Source organism: Leishmania panamensis, assembly GCF_000755165.1.
Source record: "Leishmania panamensis strain MHOM/PA/94/PSC-1 chromosome 31 sequence".
Lineage (NCBI taxonomy): Eukaryota > Euglenozoa > Kinetoplastea > Trypanosomatida > Trypanosomatidae > Leishmania > Leishmania panamensis.
In genome coordinates this window covers 75,325-103,018 of record NC_025878.1, presented here as the reverse complement: position 1 = coordinate 103,018, position 27,694 = coordinate 75,325, and the positions used below count along the sequence as shown (strand labels likewise).

The 27,694-nt window shown below is 57.7% G+C and overlaps 6 protein-coding genes across 6 annotated transcripts, besides 1 other annotated feature; all 6 read left to right on the top strand.

The window, feature by feature from the left end:
* Window positions 1–812: 812 nt before the first annotated feature.
* LPMP_310350 (hypothetical protein) lies at window positions 813–3,794 on the top strand (the record flags this gene model as incomplete). The annotated part of the gene is made up of 1 exon (XM_010703123.1): window positions 813–3,794. One exon carries the CDS (start codon window positions 813–815, stop codon window positions 3,792–3,794), a length of 2,982 nt encoding a protein of 993 aa, XP_010701425.1.
* Window positions 3,795–4,108: 314 nt separating this feature from the next.
* Window positions 4,109–4,559: a repeat region.
* Window positions 4,560–5,020: 461 nt separating this feature from the next.
* AAT1.3 (amino acid transporter, putative) lies at window positions 5,021–6,556 on the top strand (the record flags this gene model as incomplete). The annotated part of the gene is made up of 1 exon (XM_010703122.1): window positions 5,021–6,556. One exon carries the CDS (start codon window positions 5,021–5,023, stop codon window positions 6,554–6,556), a length of 1,536 nt encoding a protein of 511 aa, XP_010701424.1.
* A 3,716-nt stretch (window positions 6,557–10,272) lies between these two features.
* Window positions 10,273–11,775, top strand: AAT1.2 (amino acid transporter, putative; the record flags this gene model as incomplete). The annotated part of the gene is made up of 1 exon (XM_010703121.1): window positions 10,273–11,775. The coding sequence occupies one exon, from the start codon at window positions 10,273–10,275 to the stop codon at window positions 11,773–11,775; it is 1,503 nt and encodes a 500-aa protein (XP_010701423.1).
* A 3,181-nt stretch (window positions 11,776–14,956) lies between these two features.
* On the top strand, window positions 14,957–16,564 carry AAT1.1 (amino acid transporter, putative; the record flags this gene model as incomplete). The annotated part of the gene is made up of 1 exon (XM_010703120.1): window positions 14,957–16,564. One exon carries the CDS (start codon window positions 14,957–14,959, stop codon window positions 16,562–16,564), a length of 1,608 nt encoding a protein of 535 aa, XP_010701422.1.
* Window positions 16,565–18,873: 2,309 nt separating this feature from the next.
* On the top strand, window positions 18,874–22,224 carry LPMP_310310 (hypothetical protein; the record flags this gene model as incomplete). The annotated part of the gene is made up of 1 exon (XM_010703119.1): window positions 18,874–22,224. One exon carries the CDS (start codon window positions 18,874–18,876, stop codon window positions 22,222–22,224), a length of 3,351 nt encoding a protein of 1,116 aa, XP_010701421.1.
* A 1,464-nt stretch (window positions 22,225–23,688) lies between these two features.
* Window positions 23,689–27,105, top strand: LPMP_310300 (hypothetical protein; the record flags this gene model as incomplete). Its single annotated transcript, XM_010703118.1, has 1 exon — window positions 23,689–27,105. The coding sequence occupies one exon, from the start codon at window positions 23,689–23,691 to the stop codon at window positions 27,103–27,105; it is 3,417 nt and encodes a 1,138-aa protein (XP_010701420.1).
* Window positions 27,106–27,694: the final 589 nt, after the last annotated feature.

Sequence of the window (27,694 nt, the reverse complement as noted above, 5' to 3'; positions counted from 1 at the left end):
AAAAACGACGAGAAAGAGAGTGGTTGATCCCTACAGCACTGCACTGTCGCTTTGCTGATCGACCTGCTTCACTGCTTCACTTCTGCTGCTTCGTCTTTTGCTTTTCGCCTTTCCCCCCATTCTCCCCGTGGGGAAGGAGCGACATACACCCAACATCTCTGAGCGACGCGGCCAACTCACTTTTTTTTTTTTGCTTAGACCTCCGCAAGTCCTCCTGCGTCCCGTCATTCACTGAGGTCACTGCTCAAAACGTAGAGCGCGACGAGGCACAAAATCGCCCACGTGGGGAGGGGGGAAGGTGACGCCGTGTGATATACCGAGAGAGAGCGAGAGAGAGAGTAGAGCAAACAAGCGGCGATAGCACCTCACCGTTCTCTGCACTGCTGAGCTCTCTTGTGCGCATCGTTCATTTTCGTTTCATGGGTGAATCGCATCACACCCCCCTGGAGGTGGTGTGGTCGGCTGTCCACCGCCACAAAAAAACAAAATCGGGCAACGAAGAGGAATTCGCGCGTTGCTCGCTTTGGGGGTGTTTTGCCTGCCCCGTCTTTTCGCTCGTTTCAAGTGTTGCCCGTTTGTGTGCGCGCGCCAGGTTGGCGGGCTGGCCTACCTTCCTGGAGCTGACGCACACTCCCCTGCGCAGCTGACAGACTGCCCCCGCGCACTGAAGTACATTTGAGGGGCAACGCAAGCACATAGTGGGGGCAAAGGAAGGGGCAGCGCATCTCCGTCGGCGTCGTGTCGGCAACCCCATTTCTCCTTTTTGACGTGTGATTAACATCGTTCCTTTTCTCAGAAACTTCGTGCGCGCGATGTTTCAATGCCCTTGCGAGCATGTGGCAGCACTACGAGAGGTAAAGCGGGCCATGGGGGTTCACCACGACTACCTTGACGGGTGGCTTTACCTCTTCCTTGCCAACAAGAAGTTTGACATTGCGGAGACGGTTGCAAAGCTCCGACGACGCGATGACATGGAGCGGACAGTGTTTGCGAAGTACACCATGACGGACAGTCTGCGCAAATCGATGCGGGCGGGTATTGTGCAGTACATAGGGCGAGATAAGGAGGGTCATCCGGTGCTCTACTTCAATACAGCGCGCGACCGCCCCACGGCGGCACAGCGGCCTGAGCGGCAGGCAAACTTGGATATGTTCCTCAGCTGGGCTGTGCGCTGCGACCGAAAGAACCCGACGGCAATGGTTACGTGGCTCATCAATCAGAAAAACGCCTCGGTGCTGCGCAACACGGATCTGATCTTCCAGAAGGAAATGGCGCTGCGCATCAGCAAATTCTTTCCTGGCGTTGTTGCCCGAATCTTCGTCTGTAATATGAGTAGTGCGCTAACTTATGTGATAAGGCCGCTGCTACGGCAGCTGCCCCGAACAATCAGCGAGTGCATCTTTCTCTTCTCCGCGAGTGACATCAATAAGGGCGAGTTGCTGAAGCTCATCGACCCGGAGGTGCTGCCGGTGGAGATGGGCGGGAACAATGACTGCGACCACTCGCCCAACTACGAGCGCTTTGCGACGACTATCGAGTGCTACTTTGACCGCTGCATCAGAGCCCTCAGCGAGGGCAAGTCCATCAAGGAGATGGAGATGATGGAGGAGTTCGACGTCGACAAGCACGGCGCTCCCGTCGCTCCAGCAACTGAAGGTGTGGCCGCGGGGTACACCAACTCTACACCCACCCCGAACGATGCAACCGTCATTGGAAGTACGGAGGCGTACCAGAACATGTCGACGGCTTGGTCAAACACAACCACGACGCCCAGCGAGGAGACGCTTGACTTTGCCATCATACAAGAGCCATGCACTGTAGTGGTAGACAACGAAGGGCAAAGGGGTAGGATTCAGGGCGTTGTCCAACCCGACCAACAAGGAGAGCGTCTCGTGCCTCTCACAAGTGGCACTGTCGCCATCGACTGGAACACGTTGTGTGCGTCATCGTCGGCGTCCCTGCCATCTCTCATTAGTCACGTGCCAAGCACTAACCTCTTTGACTGTGTTAGTGAGCCCGGTGAATCCATGGGGGACTTTGCCGACTCTACCATCACCAGGGAGGGACTGTACCGGGTGCACCTCAGCTCTATTGAGGAGTTCTCGTACTCAGTGATCCTGCGCAAGTACCTTGCGCAGGGCCAGGGCGGTGGTTGTGGCGGTGCCATCTCGGAGCAGTGGGATGCATGTCTTCGTGACTGGATCTCCTTCCGCTGCCAGTGCGTGGAGCTGGTTCCAAAGCTGGAGCACCTCTTGGAGGCACTGAGACTCGGTGCCATGCTGTCAGAGGACGAGGAGGACGTAGTCACCCAGCTTCGCCGCTGCAGCCACTTCATGCTCAACCTCTTTCCGCAGACGCAGCGGATGATGCGCTTTCATTTGCTGGACTGGTATGCGGTGGGGGCCACGACACACTACCGCACTGCTGCTGCTGCCGCAGCGTCGACCACGAGCAATAAGACGGTGGCTGATCACGGCGTAGTAGACTTGCTTTCTGTGAACCCGCGGCGGCTAGCGTTCCAGCTCGACTGCACCTCACCCGACAACGTCCTTCTCTCCGCACAGGCCGGCGCTATCGAGTTTGTCGAGAACTGGGACGATTTGATTGCATTAGATCAGCGTATGGGGCGAGTGGTGCGCCGCCTGCTGCTGACGTGGCCGCCACAGACAGGTCGAGTCACCTTCGAGGCGCAGCTCCACTCCAGAGCGCGTCAGCTGTGGGAGCAGCTAACGCCGCTGTTCCGCGTTTACATCGAAGCCAAGGTGGGCATCTCCCTCGCGGAGTTCATCCAGCACTATGGCCTGCTCGTGCCGGGCGGCTACATTGATGAGACGGCGGAGTGGTACCGGCTGCTCTTTGCGGCAGTGCTGCGGTACCGCGAGCTGCACCGCCGCAGCTGGCTCTTCCACGTTTTCCCACCACTGGGTCATGCCGATGTGAGGGCGGCCGAGCCGCCAACGATGGAGGAGCTCCTGCAGGCTCATGGGGACGCCGTCACGGATGTGAAGGCTGCGGTATCGCTCACGATGCTGGTGGAGCAGTCACTGCGCTATACCGCAGACCAGCTGAGCACGGACGGCGCTGGCGGTGCTGTGGCGACGCGCGTCACCGTGGAGCGCTATCTTGAGGCGAGTCAGGCAAAGGTCTTCATCCCGTACGAGACGCAGCGCTCTGGTGTGCTGCCCAGCGAGAGCATTGCGCAGTACAGGAGGGCTGCAGCAACGTGCCTGAAGAACGCAGAGGCGCCACTACAAGAATTTCTTTTCACGACTGTGAGCCTGTTCGTGCTCCAGCGCGAGTACCCGCCCGACATGACCGAGGCGGAGATCATGGCGGCGCTGCAGCGGTCCAAAAAACAGAGCGCGGTGAATATGCAGGAGCGCCGCGAGCACCAGCAAGTCGCCATCTCATTTGCGGGCGTCTGCTCCGAGTTGCAGGGGAGTTTTGGCAGTGACATTCACGGCCTTCTCACGACGTATTCCGCACCGGACATGCCCGCGTATGGGTATGCCTTAGGGCTGGAGCTGCTGCTAGCGGTAGCCATTCTGAAAAGCCGGCGGAGCAGGAGCGGCAGCGGCGGACGTGGAGGGACACCCTTGCAGACCTCGTGTAAGCTTCTGTCTTCGGTGACTGCCTTTAGTGAGAACGATATCTGCGCGATGAGCGATGACACGGAGGTGCGTGATGTCGGAGCGCCTTCCTTAGTTAGTGCTCAGTCTCTGCTGGAGACGCTGAACGCCATGAGTCACCCTGCGCTGCGACTCGCCTCGCTCAAGCGCATGCACATTTTTTGACTCCCCGTGTGGGTGCTGGTGATGGGCCTACGTTCCTTGTAGTTGTCCGGCGTACGCCCGGCTGGTTGCACGCGTGTGTATGCGTGCAGCCCCTTCTTTGAAAGGGGAGCAGGAGGTGCATGTGCTTTGTCGTGCTTCTTCTCCGCCTGCGTTCTCGTTCTCTTCCGCTGTTCAGTACTGCGCCTCGATTGCCACGAATTACTTTTCGTGTACGATCTGTACGTTCGCCAACGGACAAGCCGCGTTCGATGTTGTTGCTGCGCTGACCGTAACTGTTGTTTTTTCTTCCAATGTACCCACGCTCTGCCACCAAGCACGCCGTACAGCAGTGCACGTGCCCAGTCATCTCAGCACGGCCCCTGCCTCAAACTCCGTCCACCTGTCTCACAGCCGCCCCCACTACGCCGGTGGCCACGCGGTGCATCCCTCGGCACGGCCCAGGCTCCGCACACCAGTAGGCATTCAGGGCCGGGGGAGATGCGTTCCAGTCACGCTGGCCCGCTGCCCATCATACGGGTGGGGCAAACGTGCTAATGGCCGCGGGTCTCGCTGACGCAACACCACTCACGACTTGGCCGTCGACATCAGCAGCGATGCAGCGTCCTGGCCTCCCGCGCGTCGTGGGTGCCGGTCCTTCCACCACCAGAGGGGGGAGGCATGGCATTGGCAGGAGTGAGGGGGAGGGGGGCTGCTTGGCTTCCCAGAGTGTGGAGGTGGTGAGCTGTGGATGTCACGGGCTGAGGTGTTCTCCCCTCGCCATGAGGGAACGAGCAGAGGTAAAAACAGATTAGGTCAGAATGGTCGATCTCTTTTCCGGCTCGTCACTTTCATTTTAGCCTTCTTCCGACTGTTTAACGTTGCAGTCTGGCTCTCCGTAGTACTGCCGCTTCTCGGTGTGACTTCGCGCTCTGTCTTGTCCCTCCACTGCCCAGGGACACAGGCGCATCGCTACTTGGGATGGTGTCTTTGGGCTCCACTGGTTGCTTCTCCACTTCTCTGCGCTCCTCCCCCGTTGATCTGCAGACGTACATTACACGCCTTGACACTTCTGTTCTCTCTTCTCATAAACAACCGCGCTGAGATCGGCTCTTGAATACCCAACAAGGAAGCGCCATCAGAGGCTCATTTGTAAAGTACGTTGTTTTTCGCTCTCTCCCTTTCTGCTTCACAGCAACGCCTTTCCGCCATACGCCTCTACGAACGTCATGCCGCACACACACGCAGCGATGTCCATCACCGTTGCAGGAAGTTCGTCGGGGCGTCACCTAAATCGGAAGAAGCATGAGCACGAGTGGGAGTACCACTCTCCGAGCGGAGACGGAACGGAGCTTTTTGAGGAGGAGACATACGCGGCTGGGATAGAAGAGCCAGAAGGGAAGCGGGTGCCTACTCCGGATGACTCGCAGGAAGGAAAGGACCCGTACGATTTCTCTGTCAACAGTCCAGAGAGTCGCATCGCCCGCATGGACCGCGAGCGGGCGGCGCGGGTGCACCGACGTCGCACGGAGCTGAACTTCTTTCAAAGGTGGTTCAGTTACGTCCTTCCCTATGGCGGTGTTGTGGCCTCCGGCATCAACCTCGCCAGCTCTTGCATCGGTGCGGGTATCATCGCGCTCCCTTCTGCGTTCAACGCGTCAGGTGTACTCATGGCCCTGCTCTACATGCTCATCATCGCCTTCCTCACGGTGTACTCGTACATTCTACTGGCCATTGTCGCAAAGAAAACGGGTCTGCGCAACTACGAGCAAATTGTGCGCGCGTTGATGGGCCCCGGTGCCGACTACTTCCTCGCCTTCTGCCTCTGGTTTCTCAGCTTTGGTGCGGAAGTAGCGTACGCAATTTCGCTGAAAGATGTCCTCACGGCCTTTCTGGAGGCGTCCGAGTCCACACCAGAATACCTCAAGACGCTCTCCGGTGTGCGTGTCTTGACTTTTGTGCTGTGGCTTGTGGGCATGCTGCCGCTGTGCCTGCCAAAGGAGATCAACTCGCTGCGCTACTTCTCCTGCATCGCGATTGTGTTCATCGTGTACTTTGCCGTCGCCATGGTGATTCACAGTGGCATGAATGGACTGCAGGAACGCCCCCGTCCTGCTGTGAAGCTCTTCAACACGGGCAACGCCGCCATCGGCGGCCTGTCCACCTTCCTCTTCGCCTTCATCTCACAGCTCAACGCCATGGAGGTGGCAGGGGAGATGCACAAGTTTTCCGTGAGCCGCATGACGGCTGCGTCCACCATTGGTGTGACCATTTGTTTTGTGCTGTACTTCTTCGCTGGGCTCTTTGGCTACCTCGACTTCGGCCCAAGGGTAGTCGGCTCCGCGCTGAAGCAGTACAACCCCATCGAGGATAAGATGATGGGCGTCGGCTACGGTGGCCTCATGTTGAAGCTGTGCGTCGGATACGGCCTGCACATGATCCCGGTGCGCGATGCCATTTACCACGTATGCCAGACAAACGTGCATGACATCGCGTGGTGGAAGAACGCGTGTGTGTGCGGCTCGATGGCCGTCCTGTCACTCATCTGCGGTCTCTTCGTGCCTCGCATCAACGTTGTCTTTGGCCTTGTCGGTGGCTTCGCGGGCGGCTTCATCGGCTACATTTACCCGGCGCTCATGGTCATGTACTCGGGGAACTGGGCTTTCTCGAGTGTGGGCTTCTTCCACTATGTCTGTACCCACCTGCTACTTATCGTCGGCGTCATTGCCGTGGTGTGGGGTACGGGTGCCGCTATTTTCGACGAAGTCATGGCGAGTCGCGGCTGAGCGAGATGCATGTGATGTGTGTGTGTGTGTACGGCTTCCGCACTTCGCCTCGAATCTCTTGCGTCACTTTTTTCTTTTCGATTTCTTCTCTCCTTTGCCTTCTCCCTCGCCTCCCCATCCTCTTCTCTCTCTCTCTATTCTTGTCTCTCTCGCACAGCGGCAGATTCCCCCGCACACGTTCTTTCCCGTGGCGCTGCCGTGTGTGCGCCCCCTCTATAGAGTGCGGCATCGTTCTTCTCACCCTCCCCTCTTTTTGTTCTCTCTCGGCCTCTCGTGTAGGTCTGCCTTTCCACTTTTGATGTACGGAGCCAACCACCCAGAAGGGCCGACGGCGCAAGCGGAGAGGAGGACAGGGGGGAGTGTAGGGCTGCGCTGACGCAGCGGTGGATGGTCCCAGCGGAGTGTGGGAGGCGGAAGCGAAATCATTCTAGTTGGCCTTCAGGACAGTTGGACACTCTTGCTGTCACTTGTGTGGGTCCTTTAATGCCTACGTAGCTGCGCACGACGCGGTGGGCGTCTGATGTTGTCGCTCCGCCTTCACGCTCCTCAAGGCCTCGCCACCAGCTATGGCCTTTAGCCCGCTGACATTTTGACTTCAACCCTACGCTCGCAATCCGGTTCGCTTGAAAAAGGAGGCGGGCGCTTCCCTAGCTGCCCTGTGCCTCACTCCTGGACCCCCCGCGTGCTCCTTCGCGTACCCTCCCCTCCCCCCATCTCTAGACAGTGCGTGATCACCTCGAGGTTTTTCCTCCTATTCTCTCTCTCTCTCTCTGTATGCACCCCATGCCTCTATCGATACTATCGTTTGATAGGCATTTGTGAAAGGACGTAAGAGCGGGGCCTTGCACCACCTATAGCTGCGCATGTATGTTCGTTTTTTTCGCTGTCTTCTTTGTCTTTCCCACTCCGCTTTCCACTGCGGTGTGTGTGTGTGTGATGTTCGTTCCTCCCCTCTACTCCCACTCAGGAAAGAAGTGCAGAGCACCACCGCCCTCACGCCGGTGCGCTTGTGCATTCATGTCGCCACTTCGCACTTAGCAGAGGCCACTGGTCGTACAGGCGAAGAACGCGCAGGTGTGAGGGTGCCGTGTGTCTCTGCCTCTTCTCCTTCTTGCCGGTGGCCGAGGGGCGACGAGTGCCCAGTCGACGACCCACCGTGTTGTACACTTAAGAGGGTGCGGCTGTGTAGAAGTCACCTCTCACTCCCCCTGAGTAGTAGGTGAGAGGCGTTCACAGCGACAATGCACACTCCTAATGGTGTCGCCTGTCTGGGGGCGGCAGGCATGAGGAGGTGTTTTCTTGCCCGATGTTTTTTTCCCCTTTGCCATCCTCTTTCGTGCAGATATGCGCTTATCGCCTGCCCTGTGACTTTTACGTTGTGCGTTTTCTCTGTTGTCTCTCCCCCTCCCTCGGGCCGCGCACCTGCGCGCAAACGACCGGACAGCAGCAGAGCACGGAAGCTTCTCCTCTCCTCCCAGCGGTGTTGTGGGCCTCTGTCCTGTTCTCTGCGGAGCTTCTCCCCTGTTAATCTGTCGGTGCACCCCTCCCTTCTTCCCCTCCCCTTTCCCTCCTCTTTCTGTGTGTTCACTCGAACTCCTTTCGCTGGGTTTCATCACCCTTCTCTCCTTCTCTCTCGCATCTTTTGGGCGTGTCTTTGCCGACCCCACGCGCACGTGCCTCTCAGACTCGATGGCACTCCCCTCTAATCGATCAACCTCTTATTTTCCCCCCTCTCCCCTGACTCCTATGGAGCTGAAATCCTGTTGTACCCTCTCTTTTGCCGCCTTCACCTCTCCCCTCAAGCCCCCCCTCCTCCCCACGTCATTCATTTACTCTCTCCTCGGCACATTCGCCGTATTGTTTACCTGGCGCATGCCCTCTCTTCTCAGCCGGCTCTCTCCCTCTCTCTGGCGCGTGACTGTGCTTTGCTTCTTCGTGTGCCGCACTTCCGCAGGTTTCCGCCCCTTTTTTTCTCTGTAGGCCTCACTTTTGCCCACTGCAGACCCGCTGTTTTCTTTTCCACGTTTTCTTTTTTGTTGTCGGTGACTTCGATCGTCGTGACGCTCCCTCGTCTGCTCATTTCAGTGGGCCCAAGGCGTGTGCTGCCTGCCGATAGGTAGGCGCGTTTTGTGCCTACTCGCCTCCCCCTTTCACCCATTTTCTCGCGGTATGCGTCACTTGTGCACTCACCTCGTTACACACACACACACGCTCTCTCCCTCTGCACTTTCACCCACTCATTGGCATCCCATGAAAGACTACAGGGGTGGAGAGGGAGAGGGAGTAGTTTGTGTGCTTATCAGCCCAGACACCGCAATGCGTATGCACACACTCATAGGCACGAAGTGAACATCGGCGGACATGTGCGCAGGCGCACTTACCCATGTGCAATCGTGTGTGAGACCGTTGCTGAGCTGACGTATCCACAGATTCATCATGCATGAAGGTCACAGTAGCCGTGATGCGTGCACGCAGGTGAACATTGAGTGCACGGAGGTCAAGTGTGGAGTCTAGGTGAGCGGACGCAAAGGATGATGCAGCCACTGATGTGGCGATCTCTAACTCAAGGTTGTTGTTTTCTTTATTCCTAAGGGTTCCATATCGTAGTTAGGCCGAAAAGCTTTACTCACACGCTTTATCAGCCACATACCCCCACGCAACATGCTTGTGCGCATATTCGAGGAAGCACGCGAGTACATCCGTCAACGGGGGAGGTGAGGGGATTCAAGCATGTGTGGAGGCTTCCTCCTAATCTCTCTTTTCGTGTTCTTGTTTTTTTTTTCGTCTGCGGAGCCCTGCGGCTTCTTATCGATGCAGTACGACGGGCATAAACGTATGCGCCTTTGCTTGCATGGCGGTGAGGTTGTTTTGCCGGATGTGCAATGCTTGTGGCGCTTCTTGAAAATCTCTGACGCTTGTGAGGGTCCAAGTGACCCTGTTTTATAGTTCTGGGCAACCGTAGCGAGCCTCGCACGGATTACCTTGCAGGCTTCTGTTTCGGACCAGAAGTCTTCCATATACCCCTGGTGAAACGGAGGGTCCTGGGCGTAAACACCGGTGGATATTCTCAAGTGACTGCTGCATCACGCCGCTCAGTCATGCAGAATCGCTTCGCACAAACCAATTTTTGTTAGCGATGGCCCTCTTCAAGACGTGTAAGACCGGTGGTCACCATCACGGCTTCCATTCACGGGTTTTATGGATGCATCTGGCACCTGTTTTTCTCCGTGCCCCCTCCTCCCGCCTCTATCTCCTCTCGCTGCTGTGCCACCGCTCGTTGACCCTCTCCCTTCTGCACACCATACACGCATCCCCACTCCCACTCCGTCAACGGCCACCCCACATGGCCGCAACTTTCATCACTTTGTTGCGCCGCCGCTCACCCAACCACTTACTTCACTAACCTCCACTTTAACAGCCCTTTTCACCCTCCCTCATCACCCCATTATTCCGACACCCTCTCTTCCTCTCCTCTGCCTGCGCGAAGGCAGAAACGTAAACGCACGTGCACCAACGCCCATCCAACTTCCAGCCTCTGGGCTTCCTGCGGACTTGAACAGCCTGGAGAACACCACCCTATGAGAGAAAGAGACTAAGGAAAAGACGGTCAGCCAGCCTCGTTGAGCTCTTTCAAATCTAAAAAAGCTCTGCTGTTCACGTCCTGCGGCTTTTCATGCAGCGCCACCGCCGCCGCACGCCTACACGCCAATAACACGATGAGCCACGCAGGTTTACCTCGCCCGCAAAACCACGGTTCCCAGCTCGCGGAGACCCAGCAACACAATGAGCAACTACACCTGCCCTCCGAGTTCGATGTGGAGGTAACTCAGGGATGCGTCGGGAAGGATGTGAAGGGGATGGAGGACATCTCCTCCACTGAGGTGCCGGACCCATACGACTTCTCGCGGCATGACCCGAAGAACCGGATCGAGATGCAGGACAGGGTACGCGCCGACCGCGTTGCCCGCCGCCGCATGCCTGCGAACAAGCTTCAGAAGCACCTCAACTACGTTGTGCCCTACGGCGGTCTGCTTTCCACGGGCCTCAACCTGGCGAGCTCCTCCATCGGTGCCGGCATTATCGCGCTCCCGTACGCCTTCAACTCCTCTGGTCTCGTTATGGCGATTTTCTATATGATTGTTGTTGCGTACCTCACCATCTACTCCTACTACCTGCTGGGCCAGGCCGGTACCAGGACTGGTCTGCGCAACTACGAGCAGATTGTGCGCACGCTGCTCGGCCCCGGCGCCGACTACTTCCTCGCCTTCTGCATGTGGTTTCTGAGCTTTGGTGGAGAGGTCTCGTACGTCATCTCAGCGAAGGATGTGCTGACTGCCTTCCTCGAAAACGCTGACAGCACGCCGGCGTTCCTGTTGGGCATCTGGGGCCAGCGCCTGCTCACTTTTGTGCTGTGGCTTGTGGGCATGCTGCCGCTGTGCCTGCCAAAGGAGATCAACTCGCTGCGCTACTTCTCCTGCATCGCGATTGTGTTCATCGTGTACTTTGTGATCGCGATGGTGGTGCACAGCACGCAAAATGGACTGCGTGCAGATCCGCGTCCGGAGATTCGGCTCTTCAACACGGGCAACACCGCCATTGCTGGCCTGGCCACGTTCATGTTTGCGTTCGTCTCGCAGCTGAATGCGTACGAGTCCTACGGTGAGATGAAGAGCCCCACGCCGCTGCGCCTCACGCTGGGTGCTAGCATCGCGGTTGGTATGGTGTTTGTGCTGTACCTCTTCGCTGGGCTCTTTGGCTACCTCGACTTCGGCCCAAGGGTAGTCGGCTCCGCGCTGAGGCATTACAACCCCATCGAGGATAAGATGATGGGCGTCGGCTATGCGGGTATCCTGTTCAAGCTGTGCGTCGGATACGGCCTGCACATGATCCCGGTGCGCGATGCCATCTACCACTGCGTCCGCGTGGATGTGCACACCATCGCGTGGTGGAAGAACGCATGTCTGTGCGGCCTCATGGCACTGCTCTCACTGGTGGCTGGGCTATTTCTTCCGAATGTTAAAGTGGCCTTTGGCCTTGTTGGCGGCTTTTCTGGCGGCTTCATCGGCTTTATTTACCCGGCGCTCATGGTCATGTACGCTGGCAGCTGGTCGCTGTCGTCGGTTGGGTGGTACCACTACCTCTCCACGTACTTGCTGCTCATCGTCGGTGTCATTGGCGTCGTGTGGGGGACGGCCAGCTCCATCTATGGCGAGATTTAGCACGAGTAGGATACGTGTCATGGCGCTACTTTTGTTGGCTGTACGAATCCGACGCCTGCGGAACCGTCCAGCGGAGGCTTTTTTATGATGATATGGGAAACACAGCGGTGTTGTTGTATTTATTGTTTTTTTTGTCTTTCTGTGACTGTGCCATTTCTTATGGAGCCCAGTTTCGTGCAGGTGCTGCTGCGTTTTAGTTTTTGCTTGCTCTTCAACAGGTAGCGGTGCCACTCTGTCAATGTAAGATGTTCCTGTAGTCCAGCGTACGCCACGCCGCATGTGAGAGCAACGTCGTCTTCGCGTATAGGCGCTCATATTGTCGATCTTGTCTCTCATGCATTCTCATGACGTGGTGTGTGCGCAAATCGTTTCGAATTCGCGTCTACTCTTTCAGAGGATGAGGTGTGGTGATGCTTTTGCAGGGAGGTGGGGGCGTTTGTGTGCTTGTCTGTGCCTGTCGATGGGATGGGGAGCTCAATCAATCTCGCTTCATGCGTTTATTGTAATACGGAGGTGAAAAGTTCTAATTTATTTGGTCTTCTCGCGCTTCCCTTCTCAGAGACCCGCCACCGCGCTTTTCTACCGCTGTACCCTCCCCGTACTCCCGCACTGGCCGCCACTGCCTCACCCCTCTGTCTTCCCCTCTTTTAGGGCTCCCTCTGAATTACTTCGCTGTAAAGCGTCACTTCTCCGTTTCCTTCAATGCGCACTCGTGTTTTTTGCCTTTTTGGTCTTGCTGATCCGTTCATAACCTCCTCCGCCACCTCTCCCTTCTACTTCCGCCCATCTCCTGCCGTCACTTGCGCTTTCGCAGCTCCGGGGTTCTCATTCTTCCCTACCCCCCCTTTTCCATGCAACTTTATGGGTCTGCATAGGCGGCAAAAATGGACCGACTTTCTCTTCCTGTTATGCGCCGCACACGTTGGCTGGATTCTTCTCTCGTCTGCGTCACAACTTCTTCAGCGTGCTTATTTGGCAGCTGTGCGGCGGTGTGCTTGTGTGGCTTCTGTCGGGGCTGTGGTCCACCCACCCCTCCATTGTGTACCGCTCCCTCTTTCCTTTCTGTTTTCCACTCCTCCTGTCTCTGCGCCGTACTTCGAGCAAATTGGAGAAGGAGGGAGGGAGGGGAGGGAGACGCACAGTCGTTCTTTACAACGTGCACGCTGCCGCATTTTCCCATGCGTAACACAACGTGCACCTCTTTCTCTCTCCGTCGGCGGACATGCGTTATCAGGTGTTGCCGTTCAGGGGTGCCAACCCTCATCCTTCTTCGTGGCCACTTTCACTCTCCCCCCTCCCCAGTTGTGCCTTCTTCACGTGCTCTCGTGCCCGGGGGGATGTCATCATCTCTCCTCCCCCTCCTCCGGTTTTTAGTGTTTGTCCTTTGCCCTTGCCGCCTTGCAGACGGACAGCACGATGGGCGAGGGAGGGCTCGATGGCAGCGGTTGTGCAGCAGCGCCACACGCAGGAGTGGTTGCACGGCGAAACGTCGAAAAATGGGCGGTTGGGACGGAGGAGGAGGGCGGCTAGGAAGACCAGCTGGAGTGCTGCTTTGTTCTTTTTCCTGATGCCCTCCTCGATTACGACGTGGTGTGGGTCGGATACGAGCCAATGAAGGAGGGTGATGCCAAGTGTCTAAGCACAACTGACGATGGCATCACGCCTCCTTCGCTTTTTCTCCCCCTCAGCTCTTATTACTGGGGTATTCACCGCACCCGCGTTTTGCCTCACTCCGCTTTCGATTCAGATGCGGCACCTTCTTCAATTTTCCACTCGGCACACACCACCACACAGCCTTTCTTTCCCCTCTCTTCACCTCTTCTTGCGGCCATGCCGCTCGCTTCCCCCTGAGCAGTACCCCGTTAGTTCCTCTGGCGTGCGTCTGTGTGTCTCTCTCTCTGCGTACGTGCGCTTTATTTTGAAACTGTGCGCCTTCGAATCAGCGAAGCTACTGCGATGGGGTTATGCAGAGTGTGCAAGGTGAGTAATTGTGTGTGTGTGTGTGCTGTGCCTCCCGCTGACTACGTCACCCACAGATACGAGCACAGGACACGAAGGAGCGAGTCGGTGACACGGCCCTTTTCGCCTGTCCCTTCCTTGTTCAGCGTCGTTTCGCTGGTTCTCTCTTATTCTGCGTTGATTTGCTGCGGATCTTCAGTTGGCGTCGCTCATGTACGCGCGCATTGATGTGTGTGGGTTCAGGACTGGTCATTAGGTGGTCTCTTCGTCTCTTTCTCTCGTACCTGTCTTTTCACGACCGCTTCGCGTCTCTCCCGTCTCTGCAGCCTTGGTGTTTCTCAGGCGCACGTTTAGGCTCGTGGTGCGGCATGGTGATCGCAGCACCTCCCCCTTGCTCTGGTCGTGCAGAGCGGTGTCACCTCCGCTTTTTTCGCTTCCCTTTCTGACGATGAGCGCCGTTGCTGGCATGTGTGGCCCTCAGCCACCCCACTATGATCAACGGGGAGTGACAACGCTGCTGCTGCTCTGTCCACCGTACAGGGAGAGAGAAGAAGTCTCTCACAGGTGACCCGCTTCACCTTTCTTTCTCGCTTTGCAGAGTTCCTCTAACCTAACGTCGAAGCGATACATCAATCGCCAGTTGCAGAAACACAATAGGAATGCGTGTAACAGGCGCGCGCGGGAAGAGCACCTTTACCGGGTTTCAGCCGAGTCTCACGAAGGAGAGCTGGCGCCCTGCTTGACTCTTCGGAGATGGGCCTAATGCCTGGTAACCGTCTTCATTAAGGGAGTGCTTATTATGGGCCTCCTCTGCTTCACGACTGCACTCCTTCTCCCTCTCAGGTCGGGCTGTTCCCTCTAGCTCTCCCAGTACCTGCTGCCTTGTTCAGCGTTGCCTATTCTCTCTCTCCCTGCCGCACATATCTGTGCCACCTCCGTCTGGCTCCTCCTCCAACTCCTCCCTCCTCCTTCGGTCGTATACGCGCAACACGCACACCGCCTTCTTTGACCTGCGTGTGCGTCGCCACCTCGCTCCCCTATCGCCTACGACTTGCTCTCGAGTCTTGTCTGGACTGCGCATGTGAGCTCATCAAGTAAGAGGCCCAAGAAGTGAAAACCAAGGCAGTGAAAGAGTTGTAAGGAGCGCACAGGCTCATCCACCTGCACCAACACTTTCCCCACTTCCCTCTGTGTACCTCGACAAACCAACGCAACGTGAGATATGCCGACCAGAGGAAACCACAGCGCTAACGATGCGCTGCATCTTAAGCACGAGCAGGACCGGGCGGTCCTGGACAACATGCCAGAAGACCCGCCGGAGTACGGCGAGGACGGGCTGAACATGCTGAACGATGACCTCAACCAGGACTACCTGGCGGATGAGGTTGAGGTGGGAGATAGCGACGCGGACTGTAAAACCAAGGAATCCAAGAAGCTTGAGTCCTCCTCGCTCAGCGATGAGCGTGAGCCAGTAGCAGAAGGGTACAAGCGGCAATTGGCTAACGTAGACATCGCGCAGCAGATCCTTGAGGCGGAGCGACGCGACCGTGAGGACCGTGTGTGGCGCCGCCGCCACACCACCAATCCCGTGTTGCGGATACTGCAGGTGATCATGCCGTATGGTGGCATCCTCTCCTCGGCCTTCAGCATCGCCAGCTCCACGATTGGTGGCGGCATCATCGGACTCCCTGCGGCCTTTCAGATGAGTGGAATAGGGATGGCTGTGATCTACTTGATGGTCGTGGTGACCATGGCGGTGTACTCCTTTGTGCTGCTCGCCATTGTGTCGCACAAAACCGCGCTGTACAACTGGGAGATCATCGCGCGCCGCTTGATGGGCCGCGGCTGGGACTACTTTGTGGTCTTTGTCATGTGGGTGCTTTGCTTTGGCGGTGATGTCTCGTACATCATTGCCCTCAAGAGTATCCTCACCGGCTTCCTGAAGAACTCGCCAGCTGCCTCGGACTACATCAAGTCCGAGCCGGGCTATCGGCTCATTACATCGATGCTGTGGATCGTCGTGATACTCCCCATGTGCGTGCTGAAGGAGATCAACTCGCTGCGCATTGTGTCGACAGTGGCCATCCTCTTTGTTGTCTTCTTCACCATCACGTGTGTCATTCACTCTGCCCAGAGCCTGCAGGAGCGCGGCATGAGGGACGACCTTGTCTCTTTCCAAACCGGCAACACGGCCATCAATGGCTTGTCGAGCCTCATGTTTGCCTTCATAGCGCAGGTGAACGCGCCGGAGATCTCACGTGAGATGTACAAGTTCTCCGTTCACCGCGTCTTCTTGTCAGCACTCCTCGGAATGTCGCTGTGCGCCGTGCTCTACTTCCTGACAGGTCTCTTCGGCTATCTTGACTTCGGTCCTGAGGTGAACGACTCCATCTTGGCCATGTACAACCCCCTCAAGGACCATCTCATGGCCGTTTCGTACGCTGGCATGATGCTCAAAATCTGCGTAGGCTTCGCTCTGCATCTGATACCCTGCCGCGACTGTGTCTACTACATGATAGGCACCGATGTATCTCGCGTGCCCTGGTGGAAGAATGCACTCTTGTGTGCCCTACAAGCTGCGGGGGCCCTCGCCGCCGGCCTCTTTATCCCGCGCATCACCACCGTCTTTGGTCTGCTGGGTGGCTTCTGCGGGGGCTTCGTTGGCTTCATCTTCCCATCGCTGTTCATGATGTACTCGGGCGGCTTCTCGGTCGCTCGCGTTGGCTGGGGCCACTTCCTTGGCACCTACGCACTGCTGCTGGCTGGTGTTATTGCCGTGGTGTGGGGCACGAGCGCTGCCATCTACGGCGCTGTCCTCTCTTCATGGTAGGCACCGATTGCAATTTTCTTCTCTATGAGGAGAGGCGCCTCTGTAAGCACGACCCCCAGATCGACACGTGTCTCCAGCCCGGAGTCACCACCAGAACCTGCAGCCGTATCGACGCGATGGCACCCACACGTGTCAAGGGGGGTGGGCGCCTTTTCCTCCTTCACTGTCCCGTATTTGGGTGCACTTCTCCCATTCTTTTCTGCGCGCTTCGTTTTTTCTTTAAAATTTGTTGTTTTTCATTTTCACTTTCTCTGCTTCCCCGCCGCGGCTGGAGCTCCGTCTCCCCTGCCGCTGTACGTTTGCCCTCGCCTGGCCCCCCCTCTTTCTCTCTCCACTGACACCTTCACTGAGCACTCTGGGCAGGAGAAATGGCGAGAAGGGCAGAGGGCACAAACGAGGTGTTCATCGTGGTGCGTGTGCTGTGGGGAGAGCGGAACGAGAACTGAAACACCGTGGGCTAGCTAAACTCTTCTTCTTTTCTTTACCCGTGGAGGGGTTCCGCTGCTTTCATTAGCGGCGCGAAGGAGTAGGAGAGGGAAGACGTAGTCCGCTTCCCCCTCTCCTACCCCCCGCTGGCACCAACCCCCCCTTCCCTTCTACTCCATTTCCCCCTCCCTTCTTTTCCGTCGCTTCGATTCTCTTTTCTTCGTTTCTCCACCCGCGAAGTGTGAAGTGGCTGTTTCATTCGTTCGTTGTGGCGTCCGCTTGCCCCACTTCACGCGTCGCCATCGCACGTGCCTCGAAGCCACCTTCTTTTCACTTTACCCTACCCGCCGTTTCCCTTGGATGACCACGAGTGGACGCGGTGCACGGGGAAGTCGTGGCACACGGCTGCGCTGCACCGTCGTCTCCTTTTCCGTGACCTCTCGGGGGTGCAACAGGAGTGGAGGTGCCGCTGCCACGTGCCTGTGTGTGCGAGCTGAGTGCGTCTCGAACCAGAATTCGCTCTCTTTGATTTTGCCGTTCCGTGTTTCTGCGTCCCCCGCCCTTTCTTTTTCCTCTTCGACTCGTGCTGTCCTGGGTGTCTTCTCGACAAGGCTCCGACCTGCTCTTTCTCCTCTTCATTTTGTACTCCTGGCGCGGTTGGGCATGTGTGGTCTTGCCGGGGGTCGGCGACGGCTGACAACCCATGCTCAGACCCGCCACTGGCTAGCAGTGCTGTCGTGCGTCTCGTTTGGATGACGTTCTCTAATCTGCTCTCCGCCGGAGCCAGTGCAAAAATGCGCAGAAGGAAGCGAGAAGTTTTTTCATCATGCGGACATGCTGATCGGAGCGTTGAAGGCGAGGGAGCCCGCAAGGGAACGCCCACGCTCATGTGGGGAGAGACAGGACGGTGAGAAGGAAGCCAAAAAGGGAAGTACTGACCAGGGTGAGGGTGACTTGAGAGGCGCTGGCGAAGGGGGCAATTTGTTATGATACATCGCCCCCCCCCCCCCAACGAGTGGGCATGGGCTACCTTCACGTCTGCTTCGGTCCCCTCCCTCCCTCCCTCTCTCATGGCTCGGTCTCTCTCTCTTGCTCTTATTCTCAGCCTTACTTTTCGTTCACTTTGACGCTCTGCGCGCTCCCCTGCCTTGTAGAGTTCGTATCCGCCATTTGTTCGTCTTGTTGAATCACGCGTATCAGTGGAGCGACTCTCTCTTCTCCAGCACCGCGGCCCCACCCCATTCACTGTTGGTCTGCGCGGGGAGCATCGCTGATGCTCGCCTTATGTCTTCCTATTTTTTTGTTTTGTGCGATGCAACTTCCTACACACGCACACGTGTACTTTGGCTTTAACGATGCGTCTGGCCCTGCATGTATGGATTCGCTGGATCACTGCGAGAAGTTAAGAAAGTGAAGAGTGCGAAGCGAGAGTGCACCGGCGATGCTTCTTTGCGCGCTGCATGCACCCCTTTCTCGTTGCTCCCATAACGTACTCTGCCGCCCTCCAGCAGACGAACCACCGTCGCTCTGGCCAAGGACTCCGGCGACATAACGCCTTATCCCTGCAGCTGTGCCCACGCGTCCCTCAAACGGAGCTTTGACCGTCGTCCTCGACGTCTCCGCCACCAGTCCTCATTCCCCACGTCTCAGACACCTTCTCCTCCCCGCCGACTGCACTGCGAGGGCCGCCTGTTCTTTTACCAAATGACTGAAACTACCTCAGTCTTCATAGTAACCGCTCTCGAGGTGCGAAGCAGAGAAGAGCCACTGGGAAGCGTAGAAATTGCCCCTCCGCCTTTTTTGTCTTGTGGCGCCATCTGTTCACTGGGCAACTACTACCGAGTTCTCCTTCCCTACTGTGCCACACGCGCCGTGAAATCGTGATGCCCGGATACACTTCCCTCAGTGACTTGGGCACCCTCGCCATTTCCCACCGCGACGAGGTCGATAGGGTGAAGGAGCAGCTCGACATCAAACATGGCTACTTCGATGCGTGGATTTACGGCTTCCTCGCGAACAAAAAGTTCAGCGTTGATGAGACGGTCGCAAAGCTGCACCGGCGCTTCGCGATGGAGGCGAATGAGCTCGCCTCGTACGAGCTGACGGACTACATGCGCGAGTCGCTGCGCCAGGGCATTATGTTTGAAATTGGCAAAGACAAGGCGGGGCGTGTAGCTTTTTACATCAATACAAGGCGCGACCGCCCGCAGGCCAAGTACCGCGACGAGAAGCGCCGCTCCTTCGACATGATCATTAGCTACGGCACACGCCTACGCAAGGAGAACAAGCGCTGCCAGATGGTGATGCTCATCAACCAGGACGGCGCTAGCCTCTTGCAAAACGTTGACATGACTTTCCAGGCCGACATCGCGTTGCGCATCTCGAAGTTTTACCCTGGTGTGGTGGATAAGATGTACATCTGCAAGATGAGTCGTACGCTCGCCATCATGGCAAAGCCGATCTTCAAGCACCTTCCCGCCATCGTGGCCGACCGAATTCAGATCATCGATGACACCGACATCAAGCAAGGCGCGCTGCTGGATCTCTTCGATGCGGAGGTGCTGCCAGTCGAGCTGGGCGGCCAGAACAAGTGTGACGAGGAGGGGCTCTGGAGCGCGTATGCGGATCGGGTGGAGAAGTACTACGCGGAACTGAAGCGGGCCGTCAACGAGCGTGGACTGACCGTCAAGGATTACGAGCTGGAGAGCATTGGCATCGACTCTGGAACGGCACACGAGGAAGGGGCCACCAGCGGCGCCGCAAAGACGTCGCAGGCTGACGCCCTCGTGCAGTCGGTTTCCTCGCTCTCCGCAGAGCCGATGAGATCCTTGTGGGTCTCGTCGCAGTACATGGACGACGCGAACCAGAGTGCTCACCCAGACTTGAAGCCGCTGATGACGTGTCTCACGGAGAGGTCGTCGCTGCTGTTGCCAGAGTACGACGGCACTGGGAAAGAAGAGACCGGTGCCGGGGCGACGATGCCGTGGGCGGAAGTGGTGGCGCCGCTTCCACGCAGCCTTGCGCTTTTCTTCCTCGACGAGCTGCTGCGCTGGCGCACGACTGTCGAAAGCAGCGAATGCGGCGAGCGCTACAAAATCCTGGACAACTTCGCCTCCGGTCTCAAGACGACCACCGAGCTCGGCATTCGCGGGTTGGATGTGTCGGATCGGAAGTGGTACGTCGGTGTCCCGTACCCTTTGCGCGCCCTCTACCGACTCCTCCTGGTGGGCATCACGCTGATCAACATGATATACTTCGCCGCCGCCCTTGTCTTCTGCGCTGTCTTCTGCGCCAGCATCATTATTACGCTCTTCTTTGGCTTCTTTGCGAATCCCTTCTACGTCTTCCCGCTGGGCGCCGTGCTGCTCATGGTGGCCATCCAAGGCGCCTCCCTCTGCACGCGTGCGGCGGACTGCCTCCTTGCGGTGTACAACAGCAACATCATCCCTCTCTTCGAGCATCTCGGGAGTTACTGGGGCACTGTGGCGGAGGTCATCCTATTCTTTGTGCTTGTCATCACCCAGTTCATTATCTTCTTTGTATACGCGGTGCACAGCAACCCGCTGCGCGGCCTCGAAGTCTCTTTCGCGACCGGCTGGCTCAGCGCGCTGTTGGTGACCGCCTTCACGCACATTTTCTTCTTCACCGGCGTCTTCGCTTCCCCCACGACGCGTGACAGGGACAACCGACTTGCCGCGCTTCCCTTTTTGTTGGCCCTCAATTTCGGCAACGCTTCCAAAGACCAGCTGAAGGAGCTCGACGCGCGCTTCATGCTGCGGACCTCCGCCTACGTCATCTGCGGTATCCCGCTGGTCATCAGTCTGCTGCTCGGAATCAGCTTTCTGCTCAGTCACATTGTCTTTCTCTATGTCGCGACCTTTACAGCGACTCTCGTGGCGGCGTACGTGGTGCACTACTACTCTGACGCCCTGTCGAACTCGCTAAGCGGGTCGCTGCTGCGCCTCACCCTGTGGATGATGACACTTGTCTGGTGCTACGTGACCTTTGCCCTGGGCTTCCAGAGCCACAACCACCGCTATGGGACCTCGGCAATTGTCGCGTCGGTGCTGAACGGCGCCTTCGTTTCGTTAGCGATCTCGTGCCTGCGACGTCCGGGCCGAAGTTGGCTGCTGCGCGTTTCCTACATCATCGTGATGACCTATATCGGCGGATGCTGGATTATGGTGTTTCCTCTTGTCGGCTGGCACATGGGGCTGTTCTGCCTTGCCATTATGATTCACAACGTGCTGAACATTATCTTTGCCCCCCGCACCCTCGCCAACATCCACGCGTCCTTCTTTCTCGTCGCCGCGGTGATGCTGCTCGGCGTGTCGTGCGTGCTGCTCGGGTGGTACGGAACGTCACTGATGACCACGAAACCGCAGAGTCTTGCCCGCGGCCCGCCCTGTGCCACGGCACTGTCACAGTTGGAGCTCTATCACCGCTATCCAGTGTGCACGCTGCAGCTGGGCCAGGACAACTCGTTTCGCGTCGTCGACATTGCCCTGCTGAAGGAGCTTGTCGGCGCCCGCACAAACGTGACGCGCACCGTTGACTTCAACAACTGGTTCGGCACTCGCGGCATCACCTACAACGGCGTCGTGAAGGAGTTTGAGGCGGATGGCATGCCGTGGGAGATGCACGAGTTCCTGCTGCCGGCCACCGCGAACACGACCCTCCTTGTACTGAACAACCGCTATGCCATGTCCTCCATCGTGGCCATGGTAGGCTGGGTCGACGCTATCGCCCTGTCCCCGCTCTCTATCTTCATGCCGTATGACTGGATCGATGTCATGGTGCACATCATGTCCTTCGCTACCCGCCTGATCCCGTTCGCGGCACGGAACCTCGCGACGGACCTCAGGGATTTCGTGCACTACAAGAAGGACCTGCTTCAAACCAAAATCATCCTCACGGGCGGCGGCGTGGCGGGCGGCTTCCTCTCGGCGGCGGCGGTGCAGGCAAAGACGCAGGCCATCGTGTTTGCCTCCCCTGGTCTTCTGCACTGCTCTCGCAAGCTCGGAGTGTCCTTCGAGGGGTACCACAGGTACGTCCTTTCCATCGGTGCCTACTACGGGGTGCTGAACTATATCGGCGGTCAGGACTCCACCGTGAGCCAGCGTGTGCTGTGCGATGGCTCCGCCCTCTACTGCATTCGACCGCAGTTCTTCTCGAGGGCATTGCTGGCGGCTTGTGGTGACGTGGAGGGTCGCAGGCACGTCGCTTCCACATGAGCGCCTGGGGGCCCTGGCCGTCTCTTCCTCTCTCTGCACGCGCGGCCTGCGGCTTGACACTCCGCCGCCTTTTTTTTTTTTACAGCGTTGTGCCTGCTGAGGAGGGGGGCGGCGGCGGCGCGCCATTGTGTGACAGGAGTGTGCGCAGGACCGAGGAAGAGCGCCTGAGCGCAGAGACATTTCTGTACTGAGTCACCCCCTTTGGGTGGGCGTGTGGAGTTCTTGCGCCTGTTTGCGTTGGCCATAGGCGCGCGTGCTGGTCTCTCTCGTCCCGTCGCTCTGCGTGTGTGTACCCCTGCCTGGGTGTTTTATCTCCGAATTACGTCGTTGCCTTCAGTCATCGCCTGTCTGTCTGCCTCTCTCCCCTCCCCATCCCATTCGCGTACGCGTGCCTCTGTGCCATCGCCGATGGTGAGTGAGGCGCCAAAGATGTGGAGGGCAGAGGCGGATGTCCTCGCTGCAGCACAGAGCCCTGTGACTGTCCCCTAGCTGCACCATCTGCCGGGCAGTCGCATGTCACCTTCCTCCTTCATTTTCTTTTTCAGCTGTGTGCACCCCTCCCTTTGCCTATCTTCCTCGCTTTCTCCGTGTCGTGCCTCTCTGTGGTCTTACCGTCATGACCCCTCTCCCCCCCTCAGCTGCGCGGACGATTGCTGGAGACTCGGTAAAGAAGGCAAACTAGAACGACGCACGCACACCTGCCAAGGGCCAAGAGAGAGAGAGAGGGGACAACTCCACTCATCTGCACAGTGCACCTCGGCTTCTGGAAAAGTCACCACTGTCGACTCCCCCCTACTTCTCTTCGTCCTGTACACGCTCGATTGCGTCCCCTCGTAGGTCAGGACGAAAGGCAAACAAAAAGCCCAGAGAGGTCGCGGAGATGGACCAGCAGGGAAAAGGTCGAGAAACGCCACCGTGCCCGTTCTTCAGCACTCCCCCCTCTCCCCCCACCTTCTACACCGAAGAAGGTGTGCAGGGACACAGCGTCTAGCGGATCACACGTGTGCAGTTTCTGACCTTGTCCTAATACCCCTTTTCTCGCTTCTCTTGGTAACATCACCGTCACACGGTCACCCCTCAGCTCACCCTCCGCTGGGTGCGACCCCTTAGAGCACCGATGCATCTAAGGAGTCTTTCTAGCTCACCTTCTCTGCCTTCTTGCCCTTACCTCCTCCCCTTTCATTCTTCTGTTCTGGTCTCCTGCACTGTTCTCTCGTGTTACTCCTTCAGTCTCTGAGGAGGCCGCCTCTCACGTTGTGCGTGCCGTTGTGGCTCATCTCTGTCTTTTGCTGCTCTCTCGCCCGTCGTCGTCCTCCTCTGATTCAGCTGCTGAATTTTGGTGGGGGCCCTGCCTCACTTTGCTTCCACCGTTCTTCTTCGCTGGAGAACATCCGCTGCGAGGTTTACTCGCCTTCTGTGGTGTCTTCGTCCACTTATGCGCCTCTCTCTTGCCCTTTGCACGCCATGTCGAATGCGCCGGTGCTGCTCGAAATCGGCGCAGTCGCCTACGCCCATCAGGCGGAGGTGGATGAGGTGAAGCAGCGCATGGGAATTCGCCACAACTACTTCGACTGCTGGATCTATGGTTTTCTGGAGAACAAGAACTTCAAAGTCGAGGAGGCCGTAGCGAAGCTGCGGCGCCGTGCTGACTTTGAGCGTGAGCAGCTAGCGACGTACAATGTGACGGACTGGATGATGGAAAATATGCGCAAAGGTATCATTCAAATCATCGGTAATGACAAGGTGGGCCGCGTCACTTTTTACGTGTGCTCAGCGCGCGACAAGCCGCTGGCGTCTCGGCGCGAGGAGAGTCGCCTGAACTTCGACATGTTCGTCACCTACGGCACGCGACTGCGACCCGAGAGCAAACGGTGTCAGATCGCCATGCTCATCAACCAGGACAAGGCCAGCATGATTCGCAACCTTGACATGACCCTTCAGGCCGACATCGCGCTTCGCATTGCCAAGTTCTACCCCGGATGCGTCGACAAGATATACGTCTGCAGGATGGGTCGCATGCTTTCCACACTGGCAAAGCCGATCTTCTCGCGACTCCCAGGAATTGTGTCCGATCGTATCATCATCATGTCCGACAACGACATCCGCCACGGGAAGCTGCTGGAGCTGTACGACGCTGACGTGCTCCCGGTCGAGCTGGGCGGCAAGAACGACTGCGATCATCAGGAAAACTACGACCGCTTTGCCACCAATATCCGGAACTACTTTGAGCAGCTCAAGACCGCTGTGCAGCGGGGTGAGGGGGTAAAGGAGTGGGAGCTGAACAACCTCCTCAGGGCGGGCTACATCGAGGAGCTCTCCCGCATGGATGCCTTGAAGCGTAGCATCATCGACCCGTCACCATCCCTGCGCGATCAGCTGCTCACTGGAGTGTATGAACCCGCCGAGTGCTCGTTGCCTGGAATGGAGGGCACCGTCATGGCGCTATCTGTCACCTCTTGCTCCCCTCCCCGCAACGTCTTCGACATCGATGACGACGCCAACCTCATCACGTGCGGGACGGACAGTATGGAGATGGATGGCCCCAGGTCCCTAAGCCGGGTGAAGCGGAACACCTCCCCCATCATGCGCGTACCGGCGCACAACCTCTTCACGGACTACATCAACCAATTCACCACCATCGAGTCGTTCTTTCGCCTCAGTCTCACGGAGATGCACGAGCGTCAGTGGCTTCAGATTGTGCAGTGGGAGTTGCAGGAGCGGGACGCCCTGCTGCACGAAGCGAGCCTCATCCAAGGTGACAGGCTACTTGCCGGGCTGCCGTCGTCGATACTGCTGGTGGCGAAAGGGTTTCTGTGGCTGTGTCTCATGGTCTCCTCCTTCTTCTTCCTGCTCGGCACCTGCTTCATCGCGCTGCTCGGTGTCATCTCGTTGGTCAACATTTTGTTCGCCACCTTTGCGCAGCCGTACTACGTGTTTCTCTACGGTGTGGCCTTCCTTGTCGTGGCATCCCAATTTGGCATCTTCTGCTCACGCGGCTTCGACGTGGCTCGTCACACATTTCAGGGGCGCGTCGTGGAGGCGTTCAGGGCATTTGGCATGAAGGCGCTCGTCCCCCATCTCGTCATTTTCGTTGGCTGCACCTTCGCCTACTTTATTCTCTTCTGCGTCATGGCTGCCCGCTACGACGTCTTGACCGGACTGCAGTACAGCCTGGCGTACGGCTGGATTGTCGCGGTGTGCCTCATCTTTGTCTACCATTTCGTATTCGCCTTTGGCCTGCGGACGCTGAGCAAGCGCTCGTATGCGCAAGGCAGCCGGAAGAACACCGCCGAGGCCACCCTGTACCTCTTCCTGGAGGTAGAGATGGATGACGAGAACATGGAGCAGCGCTGCCCGCCGGGCGAGGTGATGCTGCTCACGGTGGTGGGTGTGCTGTCGGTGGCCATGGGCGTCGCTTTCGTGGCGGGCGGCGGCTTCTTCTTTTTCGGCGGTGCGATTGTGGCCCAGGCAGTGCTGCTGCTCCTCTGCACCGTCTTCTTGATTGCCCGCGGCGTGGGCACCTCGTCCAACATCACCATCTGCGGCGTCTTCTACGCGTCCGTCTTCTGGATGGACACCCTCTTCACCATACCGCAGAACGGCTGGACGAACCACTGGGGAAACTCGGTCCTGGCCGTGCTCTTCATCATGCTGTTCTTCGTCACCACCGGAATAGTGACTGTGTACGGGCGGTGGAAGGGTGCGGTGCGCCGGTGGCTTTTCCGCCTCTCGTGGCTGCTACTTTTGCTTCACTTGGCCGGCAGTTTGGTGACCCTGACAGTCTTCGACTACCGCTTCGGCCTCTTTGTACTGGCGCTGGCGGTGCACCTGCTGCTGTGCATTGTGCGCACAAACGAGTCGTCCAACACATACGGCGTTTTCACCATATGCGCCTGCTTCACGCTAGTGCTACTTGCCTGCTGCATTCTTGGCTATACCGCAGCGAACGAAGTTTACGAGGGCTCCGTCAGCGACGTCCTTTTACCGAACTACGCAACTCGCTTCGCCTCCGCCATCTCGCGAGGGGTGATGTCTGCAAATTTGGCGGAACCACCAACGGGTCGCAGCAGCATAGCAGGAGTAGCCTCCGTACGTGTGCAAATAAACTCCTCGTACGTGAAGCCCCCACTGTGCCTTACGCAGTTCAGCCCGACAGTCGATGTGGTGGGCATCGCTCTCTTCGCGAAGCTGGGCCTCAACAAGGACGTGGCGGGGCAGGACGCGGATCTCTCGCGCTGGTTCCCATCTTTCAAGCGCGTGCCTGTTCCAGAGGGGGGTGACTCTACCTTCATGCACCTCGATGCGTTCCGCGAGGAGACTGCTGCCGTCAATACGACCATCATTACAGCGCGTCCCGGCCGCAACCTGATACCTCTGATCGAGTCCATGCTGATGTGGATCGACACGTACGCCTTGTCTTTCCTGTCGTTCTTCATGCCGGCGCCGTACGTTGATCGACTACTGCCTTATCTCTCATTTGTGCAGCGCATGGTGCCGTCGCAGTGGGATACGTCGGTCGATAAAATCACATCTATCATGCACGCGCTGCTGAAGGACCTGCGCGGCGATCATGAAAGCGTTATCGTTGTTGGCCACGGCCCCGTTGGCAGCTGGGCTGCGGTGATTGGCCTGCGGGCTCAGCAAAGCACACACAGCGTTGTCTTCTCTGGTCCCCCAGTTGTCTTCTCCAAGCTCGGCCTGAATCTCAGCGCCGAGGTCCTGTCACGGCGCATGCTCTCAGTGCAGACGATCCAAAGCTTCTTCTCATCCTGGTATCTGCGCACCGCGTCCATGCAACTCATTCCCTGCAGCCTTGGCGGCGTCATTTGTGACCGCATGGACACCACCATAAACGAGCTACGCCTCCTCTGCAGCGAGTGACGGGATAAAAAAGCGGTGAGCCGGTTGCAGCGCTTATAAGAGCGGTCATGCAAGAGGCGCGCTATTTTGAGTTGGCCTTTCGTCTCCTTTTTGGTGGTGTTGAGTCGCTGCGTGCCAGTGTCGCGTGCACCCTTCGTCTTGGGTCCTCCACGTGTAGGCTGGTGGCGCACCACCTCCGCTCTCTTCGGAAGGCAGACAACGGAAGGAGGGATCGACGCAGGCGAGCGGCTTCGAGCTGTGTCCCTCACTCCCTCTCTCTTTCTACTGATATGCGCGTATTTTGTTCTATTGTGTTGCTGTTCTTGTAGTGCCTCTCGCACTGCACTACATGGGTGTGAGATAGGCCCCCGTTGCTGACGTATGGCGTGTACTGTTGGACCCCATCACACCACTCTCCCCCTTCTCCTCGTTCGGATGTGCGGAGGCGTTCTCTCTCGTTGCTGGGGCAGAGACAGACGGATTTGCCTGCTTGGCCAATCAACGCCGGTTTTCGGCTCGGTGCGTGAGGTGCTGAATGGCGCATGCAGGGCAGGTGACCCAGGCGCAGATGGTGTGCTCACCTCTCATCTTTACACGGGCTCGTTGCTTC